This window comes from Euprymna scolopes, chromosome 40 (genome assembly GCF_053919585.1).
Source record: "Euprymna scolopes isolate OS-2025 chromosome 40, ASM5391958v1, whole genome shotgun sequence".
Lineage (NCBI taxonomy): Eukaryota > Metazoa > Mollusca > Cephalopoda > Sepiida > Sepiolidae > Euprymna > Euprymna scolopes.
Window position 1 is genome coordinate 19340697 of NC_136521.1, and position 17558 is coordinate 19358254.

At 33.7% G+C, this 17558-nt stretch overlaps 1 protein-coding gene and 1 pseudogene across 6 annotated transcripts in view; both read left to right on the forward strand.

Annotated features, from left to right (window-relative positions):
* LOC145265412 (uncharacterized) overlaps positions 1 to 17558 on the forward strand; it is a 305510-nt gene that overhangs the window by 185519 nt on the left and 102433 nt on the right. For 4 of the 6 annotated variants that reach the window (XM_080121241.1, XM_080121244.1, XM_080121240.1 and 1 more), the window contains exons 4-5: positions 9787 to 11216; positions 13191 to 13214. In XM_080121241.1, the coding sequence (XP_079977367.1) occupies positions 9787 to 11216; positions 13191 to 13214 (1454 nt within the window). The remainder of the gene's footprint in view (positions 1 to 9786; positions 11217 to 13190; positions 13215 to 17558) is intronic. The other 2 variants (XM_080121242.1, XM_080121245.1) reach the window with 1 other exon arrangement.
* LOC145265790 (5S ribosomal RNA) lies at positions 16036 to 16152 on the forward strand (annotated as a pseudogene).

Sequence of the window (17558 nt, forward strand, 5' to 3'; positions counted from 1 at the left end):
AAACTTTTATTGCTAGTACACACATGACACTTTTATTTATAGTACACACATGACACTTTTATTGATAGTACACACATGACACTTTTATTGATAGTACGCACATGATACTTTTATTTATAATAAACACATGAAACTTTTATTGCTAGTACACACTTTACACTTTTATTGATAGTACACATATGACACTTTTATTGCTAGTACACACATGACACTTTTATTGCTAGTACACACTTGACACTTTTATTGATAGTACACACATGACACTTTTATTGATAATACACACATGAAAATTTTATTGCTAGTACACACATGACACTTTTATTGATAGTAAACACATGACACATTTATTGATAGTACACACATGACACTTTTATTGATAGTACACACATGACACTTTTATTGATAGTACGCACATGATACTTTTATTGATAATAAACACATGAAACTTTTATTGCTAGTACACACTTGACACCTTTATTGATAGTACACATATGACACTTTTATTGATAGTAAACACATGACACTTTTATTGCTAGTACACACTTGACACTTTTATTTATAGTACACACATGACACTTTTATTGATAGTACACACTTGACACTTTTATTGATAATACACACATGACACTTTTATTGATAATACACACATGAAACTTTTATTGATAGTAAACACATGATACTTTTATTGCTAGTAAACACATGACACTTTTATTGATAGTAAACACATGACACTTTTATTGATAGTACACACATGACACTTTTATTGATAGTACGCACATGATACTTTTATTTATAATAAACACATGAAACTTTTATTGCTAGTACACACTTTACACTTTTATTGATAGTACACATATGACACTTTTATTGCTAGTACACACATGACACTTTTATTGCTAGTACACACTTGACACTTTTATTGATAGTACACACATGACACTTTTATTGATAATACACACATGAAAATTTTATTGCTAGTACACACATGACACTTTTATTGATAGTAAACACATGACACATTTATTGATAGTACACACATGACACTTTTATTGATAGTACACACATGACACTTTTATTGATAGTACGCACATGATACTTTTATTGATAATAAACACATGAAACTTTTATTGCTAGTACACACTTGACACCTTTATTGATAGTACACATATGACACTTTTATTGATAGTACACACATGACACTTTTATTGATAGTACGCACATGATACTTTTATTGATAATAAACACATGACACTTTTATTGCTAGTACACACTTGACACTTTTATTGATAGTACACACATGACACTTTTATTGATAATACACACATGAAACTTTTATTGCTAGTACACACTTGACACTTTTATTTATAGTACACACATGACACTTTTATTGCTAGTACACACTTGACACTTTTATTGATAATACACACATGACACTTTTATTGATAATACACACATGAAACTTTTATTGATAGTAAACACATGATACTTTTATTGATAGTAAACACATGACACTTTTATTGATAGTAAACACATGACACATTTATTGATAGTACACACATGACACTTTTATTGATAGTACACACATGACACTTTTATTGATAGTACACACTTGACCCTTTTATTGATAATACACATATTACACTTTTATTGATAATACACACTTGACACTTTTATTGATAGTAAACACATGACACTTTTATTGATAGTAAACACATGACACTTTTATTGATAGTACACACATGACATTTTTATTGATAGTACGCACATGACACTTTTATTGATAATACACACATGACACTTTTATTGATAATACATACATGACACTTTTATTGATAATACATACATGACACTTTTATTGATAGTACACACATGACACTTTTATTGATAATACATACATGACACTTTTATTGATAATACACACATGACACTTTTATTGATAGTACACACATGACACTTTTATTGATAATACATACATGACACTTTTATTGATAGTACACACATGACACTTTTATTGATAGTACACACATGACACTTTTATTGATAATACATACATGACACTTTTATTGATAATACACACATGACACTTTTATTGATAGTACGCACATGACACTTTTATTGATAGTACACACATGACACTTTTATTGATAATACACACATGACACTTTTATTGATAATACATACATGACACTTTTATTGATAATACATACATGACACTTTTATTGATAGTACACACATGACACTTTTATTGATAATACATACATGACACTTTTATTGATAGTACACACATGAAACTTTTATTGATAATACATACATGACACTTTTATTGATAATACACACATGACACTTTTATTGATAGTACACACTTGACACTTAAGCCTCTTTCGAAGTAATCTCGTCCAGCTTCAACGCACTTGTACCATTCAAACAACTTCTGGAAGAGCCCATGGAAGTCTTCTTGCGTGAGCGTGTCAATGACCCTCGTTACAGCCTCTTTCATCTTCTCAATAGTCTTATAACGACAACCTCTAAGGTTTTCCTTTAGCTTAGGGAATCACTGGGAGCAAGATTTGGACTATAGGGAAAGAGAGAAACTATGACGATGCCAATCTTAGTCAAATAGTCTCCAAATATGGATTTGTGGGCTGATGCATTCGTGCAAATCTTCTGCATCTTCAGTTCCTCACGAATAATTGTTGTACAGTTCCCACACTGACATCAAACTATGCACTTATTGTCTCTATTGACACACGATTGTCCTTATCCATGAAATTCTTTATTTGGCCAATCAACTCTGGTGTTCTAGCTTCCTTACTCCTCCCACGCCTCTCATTATCCATCTCAGACTGCCTGCCTTCCTTGAATCTCTTATGCCACAAAAAAACTGATGCTCGATTCATGCAAGATGGTCCAAAAGCAGTTTGAAGCATTCCATACATTTCTGTGGCATATTTTCCTAGTTTAAAACAGAATTCTACTGCATATCATTTTTCTAAAGTGTGATCACGTCCAGATCGCATTTTTGAAATTCACCAGCTGCGACAATCAGGCTTTAGTAGGGTGTATTCTAATTTCTTGTTCTAGCTGTTCATTTGAACCTGAAATCATAAAAAAATTGGCCAGTCATCTCATAAGATGTATAACAATAACATACTGAATTTTCAGGAGTCTATGAATATTTTAAATGTCTATACAAAAAAGTCTGGAAACTTATTGAAAACACCTCGCATATGCTGATTCACTCGAGTAAATTTTTCCAATTTTGAAGATTCCTTGGTTTCTTTGCATTAACAGTTTCTTGAATAGTCTCCACAAGTTCTCGATTGCGTTCAAATCCGGGCTTTGGCTTGACGACTGTAAAAAGTTTACATCGTTAACTTCTAACCATGTGGCTTAACCATGTGTGTATGTGTGTGTATACGTGTCTATGTGTGTGTGTGTGTGTGTCTGTGTGTGTGTCTGTGTGTGTATGACCTGTTTATCAAATGTCGGGGTTATCAATTTGTAGTGCCGTTTTTGGCTAAATGTATCGTATTTTGGTAATATTATAGCTTTGGAAATTGCACAAAAGAAAACTAACAATTAATAAATATGTAGTTGAATTGCCGAATGAATAGATGAATGGACCACCAATTAGCAAATGTTAACTCAACAACGGGATTTTGGGAATGAGATAAGAAAACACGAAATAACGAACAAAAATATCTATAGATCAACAATTTTATAGAAATGTAAATATGCTTTGTTGAGAAATATTTAAATTATTTAATAAGCAATAGACAAAAGTTAGTTTCAAAATTCTGTTGTGGGTATGTGTATGTATGTTTGTATTTTGCATTCTGTAGATAGAGCCGCAGGTTTAAAGAGATTCCAGGGCGTCACATTCAAGTCATCTGGGATGGGTTTAAAGAGTTGAGACAGGCGCGTCGCGTCGTAGGTGTCCCCCGTAAGAACTCTGAATTTCTGTTCATCAAGCCACTGTTTTATAGGCTTATAGAATTTCACACAGGATTACTAGTTTTGGGATTTTATGGTTTGGAAAATATTTTCGATTCACATGTTTTTGTGAAAAACTTCTTGCTATTGGGAGTGACAGAGAAAACGAATCTTAAAGAAGCGAAGAAAGAAAAAAGGGTAGAAATTAAAGCATCTGAATCGCATTTCGATGTAAAACTTCAACGCTCTGTCATTCTCTCTTTTAATAAATGACGACATTCTTTTATTCCGTCATCCAATATGACCGCGGACAAAAAGATGACATTATTCTTTTTTCTTATCGTCATCAACTGTGCATGAATACAAACAAGCAACATCAGTGGCTGATTCGCATTCTCATTTAGAAATGTAGATGTACTGATATTATTCTGTGGTCGTTTACTTTATCGGTTTAGAAGCGATTCCCCAAAACATTAAATTTGCACTACTATATTTTGCAGTGGGAACAGTGATTTTTCATTAGAAAGTTTCGCCCTTTTTTGACAAATAAAAGAAACATCTCTATGAGCGAAAAAGATTGGCGTTTGTCTCGTCTGATCAAAATATGGATGACCAGTAAATTGCACTTTAGTCCAGGTGAGATTTGGTAAACTATAAACGAGCGCTGACATGTTTAATCTCTAAAAGGTATGTTGGTTAATAAGACTACTCGGTGATCGCTCACGATTTTCAAATCGGAAATTGATAAAAAGTGTTTATAAGGCAAGCCACAGAAACCCCCCCCCCCAGCAAAAACAACAACAAAAAACAAAACAAACTAAAACAAAAAGAACAAAAATAAAACCAATTAAACACTCCCAAACACACACACACACACACACACACACACACACACACACACACACACACACACACACACACACACACACACACACACACACACACACAAAACAAACAAACACTCATTATATTTTAGGGTTGAATATTTCTCTTTTGGAGTAATTCATAATTATTTTTTTTATTAATCTAAAAGAAAATCAAGCTAGAAGTTATTATTATTATTATTATTATTATTATTATTATTATTATTATTATTATTATTATTACAAATAATCTTATTTTCATTATTAAAATGTTTTTTTTTTAATTACATCGTTTTGTGTGGGAATGTTTTATATTTTTAGGCAATTACACGTGTTTTTACGATGCTGCCACTCGAACCTAGGGTTAGCGTTCAAACAAATTGAGTTAATTCTCTTAAGAAAATGTGAAGCCAATACCCCAGAGGATAATCGTCTGACAACAGAGCCACTACTTCACTATTACAAAGGAGGAGGTAATTGCTTGGAGGTTAGTTTCATAACAACAGAAATTATTCATCATTATTAACGGAACAAGGGACCACGTGCGACATGCCCAGGCAGGAAACACGTGCGACATGCCCAGACAGGAAACACCTTTTGACATGAGCAAAAATAAAATAAAATAAACATAAAAAGCATAGAAAACATAAAAAGTATATAAAAAAATAACACAAATGGGTTGCTTCATACTCTAAGAATTACTTTTTGAAAGTTAAATAATTCTTTTCGATTTCCCCGGGCAACAACGGCACGTGGGTACTGCTAGTATCTATCTATCTAGCTATCTGTTTTACTCTCTTAGTTTCTTCTGTGAAAAGCAACCATTTATTGTCGCCTGACAAGGATTTCTAGTTTCAACCAACGATTTGTCCGAAACATTAGCATATCCAGTGTCGCGTATATATATATATATATATATATATATATATATATATATATATATATATATATATATAGCCAATAGAGTTTAGTTTCCTAGAAGTAAATCCAATGAAACAACATGTGTCTACCAAAGAGTGCTCAGTGAGTGAACAGAGTAGGTATATTAAATTTATTTATACAGACATTAATGGCTACATATGTGCATACATGTTTCTGTAATCACCCGCGTTGGGGGACTACGTCTTCAGGCCAAGAATTACCGTCGAAAGACCAAGTCGCGTATATATATATATATATATATATATATATATATATATATATATATATATATATATATATATATATATATATGATTTTCAGAATGTGAGAGATTGTATAATAAATTCCACAGCCAAACAACGCCGCAGCTCACAAGAACCATGACAGCCAACGAACCGGAAGTCCAAGACTAGAGTTTCGCCCTCATTTGGGCTCATCAGTTAGACACATCCGAACTCAGGATTCGAAACCCGAGCCTCTTGCATGCGAGGCAAGCACTCTACCAACTGAGCAAACGCCCCGCACACAAGAATTTCTATTAACCAACACAGATCAAGTAAACCGCGTCGAAATCCGACTGTGAAATGAACCTACCTCGTCTCGACAAGGGACGCGGTCGTCCAACCAGTCAATAACCCTTGCCGATGTCTCACAAGTAGGATTTTAACTCGAAGGGACGACGCCGTCCAGCAATGCTAACCCAACGAGCAACTTATAATAGGATTTTCAGAATGTGAGAGATTGTATAATAAATTTCACAGCCAAACAACGCCGCAGCTCACAAGAGCCATGACAGCCAACGAACCGGAAGTCCAAGACTAGAGTTTCGCCCTCATTTGGGCTCATCAGTTAGACACATCCGAACTCAGGATTCGAAACCCGAGTCTCTTGCATGCGAGGCAAGCACTACCAACTGAAGTGGGTTCATTTCACAGTCGGATTTCGACACGGTTTACTTGATCTGTGTTGGTTAATAGAAATTCTTGTGTGCGGGGCGTTTGCTCAGTTGGTAGAGTGCTTGCCTCGCGTGCAAGAGGCTCGGGTTTCGAATCCTGAGTTCGAATGTGTCTAACTGATGAGCCCAAATGAGGCCGAAACTCGAGTCTTGGACTTCCGGTTCGTTGGCTGTCATGGCTCTTGTGAGCTGCGGCGTTGTTTGGCTGTGGAATTTATTATAATATATATATATATATATATATATATATATATATATATATATATATATATATATATATATATATATATATAGCCAGTAGAGTTTAGTTTCCTAGAAGTACATCCAATGAAACAACATGTGTCTACCAAAGAGTGCTCAATGAGTAAACAGAGCAGGTATATTAAATTTATTTATACAGACATTAATGGCTACATATGTGCATACATGTTTCTGTAATCACCCGCGTTGGGGGACTACGTCTTCAGGCCATGAGTTCTCGACGATAATTCTTGGCTTGAAGACGTAATCCCCCAACGCGGGTGATTACAGAAACATGTATGCACATATGTAGCCATTAATGCCTGTATAAATAAATTTAATATATATATATATATATATATATATATATATATATATATATATATCGTTTCCGAAACGATCGTGCATGCAAAAATTGGATTTTGTTTACCCCAATGTAAACTTGATAATTTCACAATTATTAATCCCTCACCTTATATATATATATATATATATATATATATATATATATATATATATATATATATATATATTATATATATATATATATATATATATATATATATATATATATATATTGGCAGTCATTATTCAGGCACGTCTGATTGAACACGACAGAGTTATTCTTTTTTCCGATCTTTCTGGATATCTTTTCCTTTTCCGAGTTGTCTTTTTAATTTTAGCTGGCATATTATATAAAATGACGCCCAAAAGTTGTTGTTCGGCCTTATTCTTCTCAACCGCTTTCTATCGGTGCATCCGATTATCATCAGGAGCGATTGTTGTTTTCTTTTTCTTTTTCTTTGAGGCTTGGTGAATTTATAACTCTTTTTTAATTGGTTGTAAAGGTGGGTGCAAGAGGGTTGGGGGCGAATTGTTTTTATGTTTTTAATTTTTTTTTTAAATTTCGATTTTTCTTTACCAAAAATACTAAAATTCGACAACTGCACACGACGGCTAAAATTACTTTAAGCCATACTTATAAAAAAAACTGCAGCCCTTTTTAAACCGAATCTCATTTAACACCGGGACAAATATACTAACAGTATTTAATAATTTACAAGAAACTAAATAAACTATAAAATAAGAAAATCGAAATTAAAAACAAAAATAAAAAGAAAAGAAAAATAATTCGCCTCAACCCTTCTGCACCCACTTTTAAAAAATTAAAAAGACCGCTCGGAAAATGGAAAAGATATCCAAAAAGCTTGGAAAAAAGAATAACTCCGTCGTGTTCAATCGGATGTGCTTGAATATATATATATATATATATATATATATATATATATATATATATATATATATATATATATATATGATGAAAATAATGGAAATAGTATTCCGACAAAATAGAGAAAATAAAAAGGAACAAACCGTATTATGTGTTCATCAACGTTTCGTCTTTATTTCGAGACTTCCTCTGGATGAATGAGATTAATAAGCCAAAAAATATACCAGTACAAAATATTTTGTACTGGTATATTTTTTGGTTTCTTAATCTCATTCATCCAGAGGAAGTCTCGAAATAAAGACGAAACGTTGATGAACACATAATACGGTTTGTTCCTTTTTATTTTCTCTCTCTCTCTCTCTCTCTCTCTCTCTCTCTCTCTGTATATATATATATATATATATATATATATATATATATATATATATATATATATATATATATTGTGAGGGCGAAACCGGTCAGCTGGCCCCCTCCTCATTTTCTTTCCTCTTTTTCCACCCATTTTTTACGTATTTTACTTTTAATTATGAATACTAAAAGTTTTCCCTCCATGATTGCAATATTTAAATTTTTTACCCTCCAAAAAATCATAAAATATCTTAAGACAAGGTACAATTCCAGTTTAATTAAAAAATTAAAGTCCGATTGACGTGTTTAAGGAAAAATACGGTGATAGATTCCTCTCTCACTTAATAATAAAGAAATAGAATTGTCGAATCTATTTATGCTATAAAACAATCAAATAAAAACATATAAATCAAAAACTTAAATAAATATAAATATTTACATTTGTCAATAATAACACAGAGAACAACTTATCTGCTAAATGCTTCCGTCGTCAAATGCATAACTATAAAATACATTCTTCGCTTTAGATTCAGTTCAGCATTCAAACAGTTTAAAAACTAGCCGTTTGAGAACGCTACTCTTTGTTAGAGCTCCAATCTATGGTCCCCCCTCGCCAAACATTCACGAGAAACACTCATCTTTTTGAAACCACTATTATTAATTTTCCCACCCTTTATCAGTGCCTAAACCGAAACGTAGATTCCATGAACAAAACTTCTTCCTTAGAACTGCATACCTGTGGAACTCCCTTCCGTTTTCCCGCCTTCCAGCTGACTACAATATAGTCGTCTTCAAGACCAACGTAAACAATTTTTTGATAAGTCGTTTCCTTTAAGTAATCCAATTTACCAAATTTACACTACTGACGATTGCTATATTCTCCCATTGACTACTGTACACTCTTTAGCCCTTATCCTCGAGTGGCCTCTGGTTCTTGAAAAGTGATGATTTCATTGTAAAAAAACATTTTTTTAATGGCTCTTAGTACGTCGATTCATCACAAACCTTACATGAAGTCTAACTCGACTAAAATCTTAATAATATTTGGCAATAATTTCAAATATTTTCGAGGTTATAATCAACCAATCAGCTGTCCATTTCCCATCAAAGAATCTAGTTAACCTAAATAGATCATTCCGTATAATCTACCGTATATGAAGAGATGTATTTTTACTCGACCCCTATTCATACTATAGCAGCACTGTACTCTGGATCAGTTATAATAAAATCTCGATAACAAAAAAAAAAAAAATATAAAAAAATTATACTTTTCTTGATTTCTTTTTTTGTAGGGGAGAGGCCTTACAAAAGATTCCCAAGAAAGTTATGGGTCCCACACCCTTTGCTTCTGTAGCCCCTGCTTCACAAAAGTCAGCTATTTCCTCCTCTGCCAGAATGTCTGAGCACAGCCAGCACCAGAAAACAACGGAAGAAAGTATGTATCAGAAGAAGATGTCATCCCAACAACAGATGACCCAAAAGTCGACATCTGTTTTCCAGCAGCAGCAACAGCAGAGAATGCAGCAGCAACAAAAACAGCAGCAACAACAAAGACTGCAGCAGCAGCAACATCAACAGCAGCAATATCAGCAACAACAACAGCAGCAGCAGCAACAACAACAACAGCAGCAGGTTACAAAAAGCAATATCGTTTTGAAAAATCAAGCCCAACAGCAGAAAAAAGTGACTCAAATCCAGCAGAGTTCACAATGGCAAGAGTCAAGCAGTCAACAGCAACACTATCAGCAACAACAATATCAGCAAAAGAATCAGCAGCAGCACATGACCGTTAAACAGCAGCAGAAAGCCATGCAACATCAACAAATGCTACGTGAACAACAGCAGTTAGCTGAACATCAAATGGCTGAACAGCAAATGGCCCGGAAGCAACTGGCCGAGCAAAGGCAACATGCCCAGACGCAGCACACCACCTCCGAGCAAGAGAGCATCCAGACGGTGGAAGACACCTCATCTGTCGTAGAGCAGAGTGAATCGGTTCAGGAAGAAGAAAGCACAACTACCACCACCAACAGTGTCAGCACCGCCATTTGGACCTCCGGCCAGTCTTCCAGTTTGGATAAGAAACAGACAAACCTAGTCCTCCAGGCATATACTAGCAGCCCCAAGCCTTACAAGCCCAAAGTGGCTGGCCATTTACCTTTACGTCCATGTAGTCCAGATAGACCTTCCCCATGTCCTTCACCAGCCCCTGCAACACCCATTCCAGCTGCTTTTGATGACAAAGAAAACTGGGCCCCATCACCAGTTCCATCGAAACCTCCAACCCCAGCTCCAAATGTGCCCCAATTCAACGTGAAAAATGTAAAGGGAATCGTGAATCGAAACTGGAATGAAGTAGAGTTAGAAGAATTGAATCTTCCGATTCCGGACTATTCGAAGAAGATGCCGATTCTTCCTCCGTCGTCCAGAGAACCGTCACCACCGCCAGTAGTAAAGAAAACCATAGAGATTCCTGACATGACAATCAGACCAGGACCCCCAGTTGCGCCAAAGCCCAAAAGAGTTTTAAGTGAAGTCCAAAGCGAGCCACTTATACCGGATCATGAAATAATCCCCATTTATACTGAAGACCGTCCGCATCTTCCCGTGTTTGGACCCCCAGTTATGTATGGACTTAACCCGGCGTTGGCGCCCAAGAGGAGCACCAGCATGGGCGAGGAAGAAAGTATTGTGTCGGAAGCAAGTTCTGGATCAAGAAGAAGTGAGTATACCCTTTTTTTCAAAAATGAAAGAAAAAAGCGTTCACTTAATTGGCGCGTAGAGCGATTAAAATACTATTTCAAACTTAAGCGTGATAGTCGGACGAAAATCTTATTTTAAAGTTAAGCATGACAGACAGAAGAAATGTTATTTAAAACTTCAGCATATACAACTTAAGCGTAACGGACCATTAAATTAATAATTAAGTGTGATAGAGAAATGGAAATGTTATTCAAAAATTTCTTACCGGGACTGTTTATCGAAAATAAATGTATAAGGGACATAAAAAACCATGATACATAAAAGTTAGGTGGGCCTTGACGTAGTTACTGATAAAAGAATTTACGGTAAGAGTATCTAAACTCAATCGAAATAAACATGAATTGCCAGGGCAAACAATGTACACAGAGGTGATTTTGTCATTGTAGACCGTCTACTAATACATGCACCAAAATCATGAAAACCACGCTAAAATGGACCGCTAGGCCTGAGACGTTCGGCTTGCTTCAAATCTAACACCAAAAGAGAAAAGGCCTTTGAATCTCATTCATGCGTAGAGCGATCGAATATTTTTTACCATTCGAAATGTGGCTATGTGATAGTTCAGATAACTTGAATGTAGTTCAAGGGAAATAACTGCTGAATAAACGACCAGTTAATTTGCTCTATTTTCAATTTAATTTGATGTTATATGCTTAATCGATGTTATATTTCTAATCTACCAAAAGTTATGAATCTATATAAGCTAAAGTCTTATCTGATCCATGCTTCGCCATATTGTATAAAGTATTCTCTGAGTTATGCTATAGAAACATGGATAACTCAAAACATGCATTAAACATATTAAATAGCAGCAGAAAGCCATGCAACATCAGCAAATACTATGTGAACAACAATGATCCGGAAGCAACTGGTCGAGCAAAGTCAATACTTCCAGACGCAGCACACCACCTCCGAGCAAGAGAGCATTCAGACGGTGGAAGACACTTTGTCTGTCGTAGAGCAGAGTGAATCGGTTCGGGAAAAAGAAAGCAAATTAAGCTGAAATTTTCCATGTTGGTTACTGATATTAAAGCGCATCAGATCCATATATAAACTTTTGATAATCGGAGATTGAAATTCCGTCTAGATTTTACCTTAAAAATTTCGAATAAATGCCACATAAGATGCGGGACTTCATAATGTTCTCATCCACATACGATCAAAAATCAAAATAAATCAAATATCTTATTTATATATACACGCGGGTGTTTACGTGCTGTTTTTTTTCATTTTATTTCACCTTTTCTGTGTGGTCGTGTCGTCTAGTAGTTGTCGATCACCTCATCTGTTTAACTAAACGAATATATTACTTATGTATGAAAATATAAAAGCCTTTGTTGAGCTATAGATTTTATTGGAGAGCATGTAATTATGGAGAGAAAAATTTATAACTAATTAATTCCTTCTTAAATAAGTTTTCTAACTTGAGAAACGAGAGAAGCGGACGGACAGAGAGATCGGTAACACTCATCTTAGATTATCAGTTTCTACACTGTCTATCTGTTTCTCGTTCGTAGGACCTCCCAGGGAGACGTGATTAGAAAACCTTTGTTTTTTTTTTCTCGGTGGAAAACCGCATCATCATATCCTCATATCGTTCGACTATTTTTTGTGTAGGAAGTTGCCCCGCCCCCCGCTTCCTCACGTCACTCGCCTTTTGGTACAACTCTGTTTGTAGCTAGGTTATTCTAACATGCATTAAGAGGGACACGTTAAAATTTACACTAGCTAACTTAATTGGTACTTACTAAGGTAAGGGTCCTTATTATGTAAGAAACATATATTGGCGCGCCAAAAGCAAATGTCACATGAACCATTTCTCCTCGTCGTGGCGGTGAAATGATTCGATGTTTTAAGTTTTCAATGCGAAAAGATGTTAAAACAAGCTTGAAATGTCATCTAGAATTTTCTTAATGTGTTTCTCTTTTTTCAGATAACCCGAATGATCCCAAGAAACGTAAGAGCTTTCATTCTTGCACATTGACTAAACAAACTTTGCACACAGATGAGATCGTAGAAGAAGGCCACCCTTTTCTTTTAAACGATCATTACAATATTATCATACCAAATGATCATTACAATGATATAGCAAATAATCATTATAATATGATACCAAATGATCATTATAATGACATCATACTAAATGATCATTATAATGATATCATACCAAATGATCATTATAATAATATATCAAATGGTCATTACAATGATATACTAAATCAAAGTGAAGGAATAAATAATTGAATATCAAAGGTTATTATGGTTTATCAGATTTATTTTCGGTTTTTCATTTTTATTTAGACTTTTACTCAAACTTATCTTATTTATGCACATCAACTCCAAATATCCTTAGCTGATACAGTTTCAGTAGGTTTTACTCTGCCCAGTCAGGGATACGTCTTCGACAATCAATCTGACGGTGATTTTGTTACTATCCAGCTGAAGATGTATGATTCTGTTAAGTCCTAGGAGGTTCCCATTTCTAGTATTTACATTGTCCTTTTTTGAAAGAGTTAGTTTACTTTTTACTGATGGCACCAACGTAGGTTGAACCTACAGTCTACAACTGTGTGAAAGGAGGCTGCGATTTTAACCCTCCCTTGGGATTGTCAGTAAGACACACCAGAACTCATGATTCGAAATCCGAGCCACTTATATGTGGGACGACAACTCTGAAAAGCCATAACATTTCTATTATTACCCGCATCACGTATGAGTATTCTAAACATATGTGAACCGATGAATTTTATCTCACATGTCATCGTTTATCAGGATTCTTACCAAGAGTTATTCTTATTTCTTCAGCAACCATGTAATGCTTTTGATAAGAACTGTATCATTTTTCGTTAGCTTCTCACTTCCTAGATGGCATGCTTTGTTCCAAGAACTTATGAAACATTCCCGCTGATAACTGACACGCGGTGACTTCAGATGAAGGATGGGGAAGGCTACTTTAGAACATTCAGAACTTCAGAAAATTTTAAACTCCAACTTTAAGAAAGCTTGTTAAATTAGATCTATATGATTTGGGTAGTGGTATAAGCACTTCTTCTTACTGTGAGAGTACCAACTCCTCTACTTTTTTTTTTAAGTTATGACCAATAGAAAATAATATGGATGCAAATAAAATTAAAAATTTTAACTTTAAAACATTATTAAATTGGTACTAGGTTATTTAGGTAGTGGTGTAAGCACTTCTTACTGTGAGAGTAAGAAATCCCCAGCCTTTTTTTTTTATTTATGATTAATAGAAAATAACATTGATCAGGACTAAATAGAAAAATAGGTTAAATCGATTTAAAACATGGAGCTTTTTTTTAACAACATAGGCAAGTCACATAAGGGAAGTAACATTTTTTTTTTATTTATATGACTGGAAAAGCAGCCTTTTATGTAGTTTGTTTTAAAAACACAATTACTCACAAAGATACAAGCAAAGAACTAACTTTACTTTATCTATAGGATATACACACTTAAATCACTTTCAGATAATATAGGTTTTTATTTAATATGTTGTTTTTTTGCTATGGAAATCCGCATTTAGAAACTGAGTTCCCAGGATATTCAAATCGAACTTCCTTCACTTTTCGACTTTAATATCAGCATGGAATAGTTTTGCACAGTTGAAGTGGAGCTTAGAGTTAATTTTGATTTCCAAAATGGGGAAATAAATCGGATTGACACGTGTGTTATTTAGTCTTTCGCTGCTCAATAATTGAGTTTCGTTTGTGAAAAAAAAAAAATAAATAAATAAAAAAAAATACAAGCGCTGCTTCGCACATTTCGCCTGCTTTTTTCTTGACCCTGTTTTTTTTCCACACTGAACACATCATATCATTCATCGATTCTTGCTATAACAGTTTAGAGTAAATACAGTAAACACGATTTTAATCCTACGTTATATAGACGTGTAATAGAAAAAAAGTCATGTTTAAAGTTTTAACTAAAATAAACAAGTTGTTGTATTAATTGGATGATTCTTATTTTCCCAACATCTCAGCCAATATAACCTATGACCTTTTGACCTTTTAAGACGCACCTTTACAAACTTGGGGATTTTTATGCAAATCCTCGAATCTCGAACCAACCTTTATTTAATCAACGGGTGTAAATTGCTCTCTTCCCGTCAGCCATGACCTCGTAGAAGTGTTATGTTATTATTAGTGGTTATAGTAAGAACTTCATATTCAACCTGTAGAAGACTGACACTGCCAACGTCTATGTTCCTTGCGCCATATTGATTAACAATCATGGCTAAGTGATAATATTCTACCAAGAAGAAGGTTTAGGTTCAAGCCTTATTACAGGTGATAATAATATAACTGGCACTTCTACCCAAAATCCAGTAGAAGTTCCCAAATACAAAATAATTCTCAAATGATTATTAACAGAACTAAACAAGCGAAACATCCAAATCAATTAACAGGAAAAGTCTTCGATATATTACGTATCAAATAAAAATATGTATCTACGCCAAAAATAACGTAAAATTAAAATAAAAAATAAAAATCTTGGTTCGAACCAAGAGACTGAGTTATCTCCCATTTTCTACCGTTTAGGTAACTTTTGTACATTAAAGACGCAAAATGGCTTCGGTAACTCATAAAAAAACATGAAATATATGAAAAAAAATATTTTAACTTTAATGAAAATTCTATTCGATAATTTTCTGTAATTTTGGTGTTGATATCTATTTTTGCCTAATAAGTAAATGTATCAAAGAGTTTTCATGTTAATTTATTTGAAACTGCCATATTCCACATGTGTATTTTCGTTAATAGTACAGCATAATCATGTTGACACACCGGTTCCCGGCAGATCACCGAAGTTAAACAACGTTGAGCCTGTGTAGTACTAGATGGGTGACCATTTGGGAATTCTAGGCGCTGTATGTGCTATCTGCTTATCTCTGCATTGTTTTCAGTCGTTCTCCATTTCAACAATGTCGATTCAGGGAGGTGTGGTTGGAGATTGTGCAGCTCTTGCCACAAAAAATTCACGTGCAGACACCCTAACCGTGGGTATCCATAGTTTTTCAAGACTGAAGGAAGCCAATAATAATAATAATAATAATAATAATAATAATAATAATAATAATAATAATAATAATGATAATAATAATAATAATAATAAAAATAATAATAATAATAATAATAATAATAATAATAATAATAATAATAATAATAATAATAATAATAATTTTTTCGTTAATAAGCACCGATTTTCAAGTTCGGTAAGATTCACCTAAAACATTCGGAGGTTGCATCAATCGAAACGTTGTGAAAATAACAATAATCCAAATAATACAAACTATCAATCCTCATCTAAAAAATTCCGAAAAAAATTAGAATCGTATTTACTGTAGTTATTGATCATTGTGATAGCAAGAAAAATCGATCGTTTATCAGCAGTTTGTTCACCATCAAAATCATTGAATTGATTTTTAAAAATCATTGTTTTAAGAATTTCGTAAGAGATAATCTTTTTCAATTATTCTGATTAGAAACACGTTTTTTTTATCACAAATCTTTCACGAAAACAATCGGCTATTTTCGGAAATCCAGAAATTGATGACACAAACTATAATAAAAAAAAAATGATACAAGCAAACATTGATTTAGTATGTACCTAGTTGAAATACCCGTAAACGCCTGGGTTCCCTTCTACATGTTACTTCAAATGAAAAGGATATTTATTTATTTGTTTAAAATCTCAATATAATGAAAATACTTTTTAATTATTAGAATAAAAATAAAATTATTAATAAAAAGTGCATTATTCATGATTATGATGATGATCGATATCGATTAGAAAATAACTGGAACGTTATAGAAAATAAATAAATAAATAAATAAAAACAACAACAAAATACAAAACAAAACCAATAACAATTGTCTAGAGTGAGATTCGAACCCAGAAGGATGGATTAAAATGTAGGATGTAAAATTCCAACACTACTGACATCGGATCAAATGTGCTCATTCCAAACCTGTGTTTAATTTCGCTATCATATCAAGTTCAACTGCGATACCGCATACACGTAGACACAAACATACACATAGACACAAACATACACGTAGACACAAACATACACATAGACACAAACATACACGTACACGCAAACATACACGTACACACAAACAACTTGAAAAATATGTAGAATACAGAAGCAATGACAATAATTGTAGGAACACTACGAACAAGAAGAAATTATTATCAAAGGGAAGTAATTGTTTTACTTTGCGATAAAATAATTGATAAATGTATTATTATTATTATACTGATTGATATCGGCTAGAAA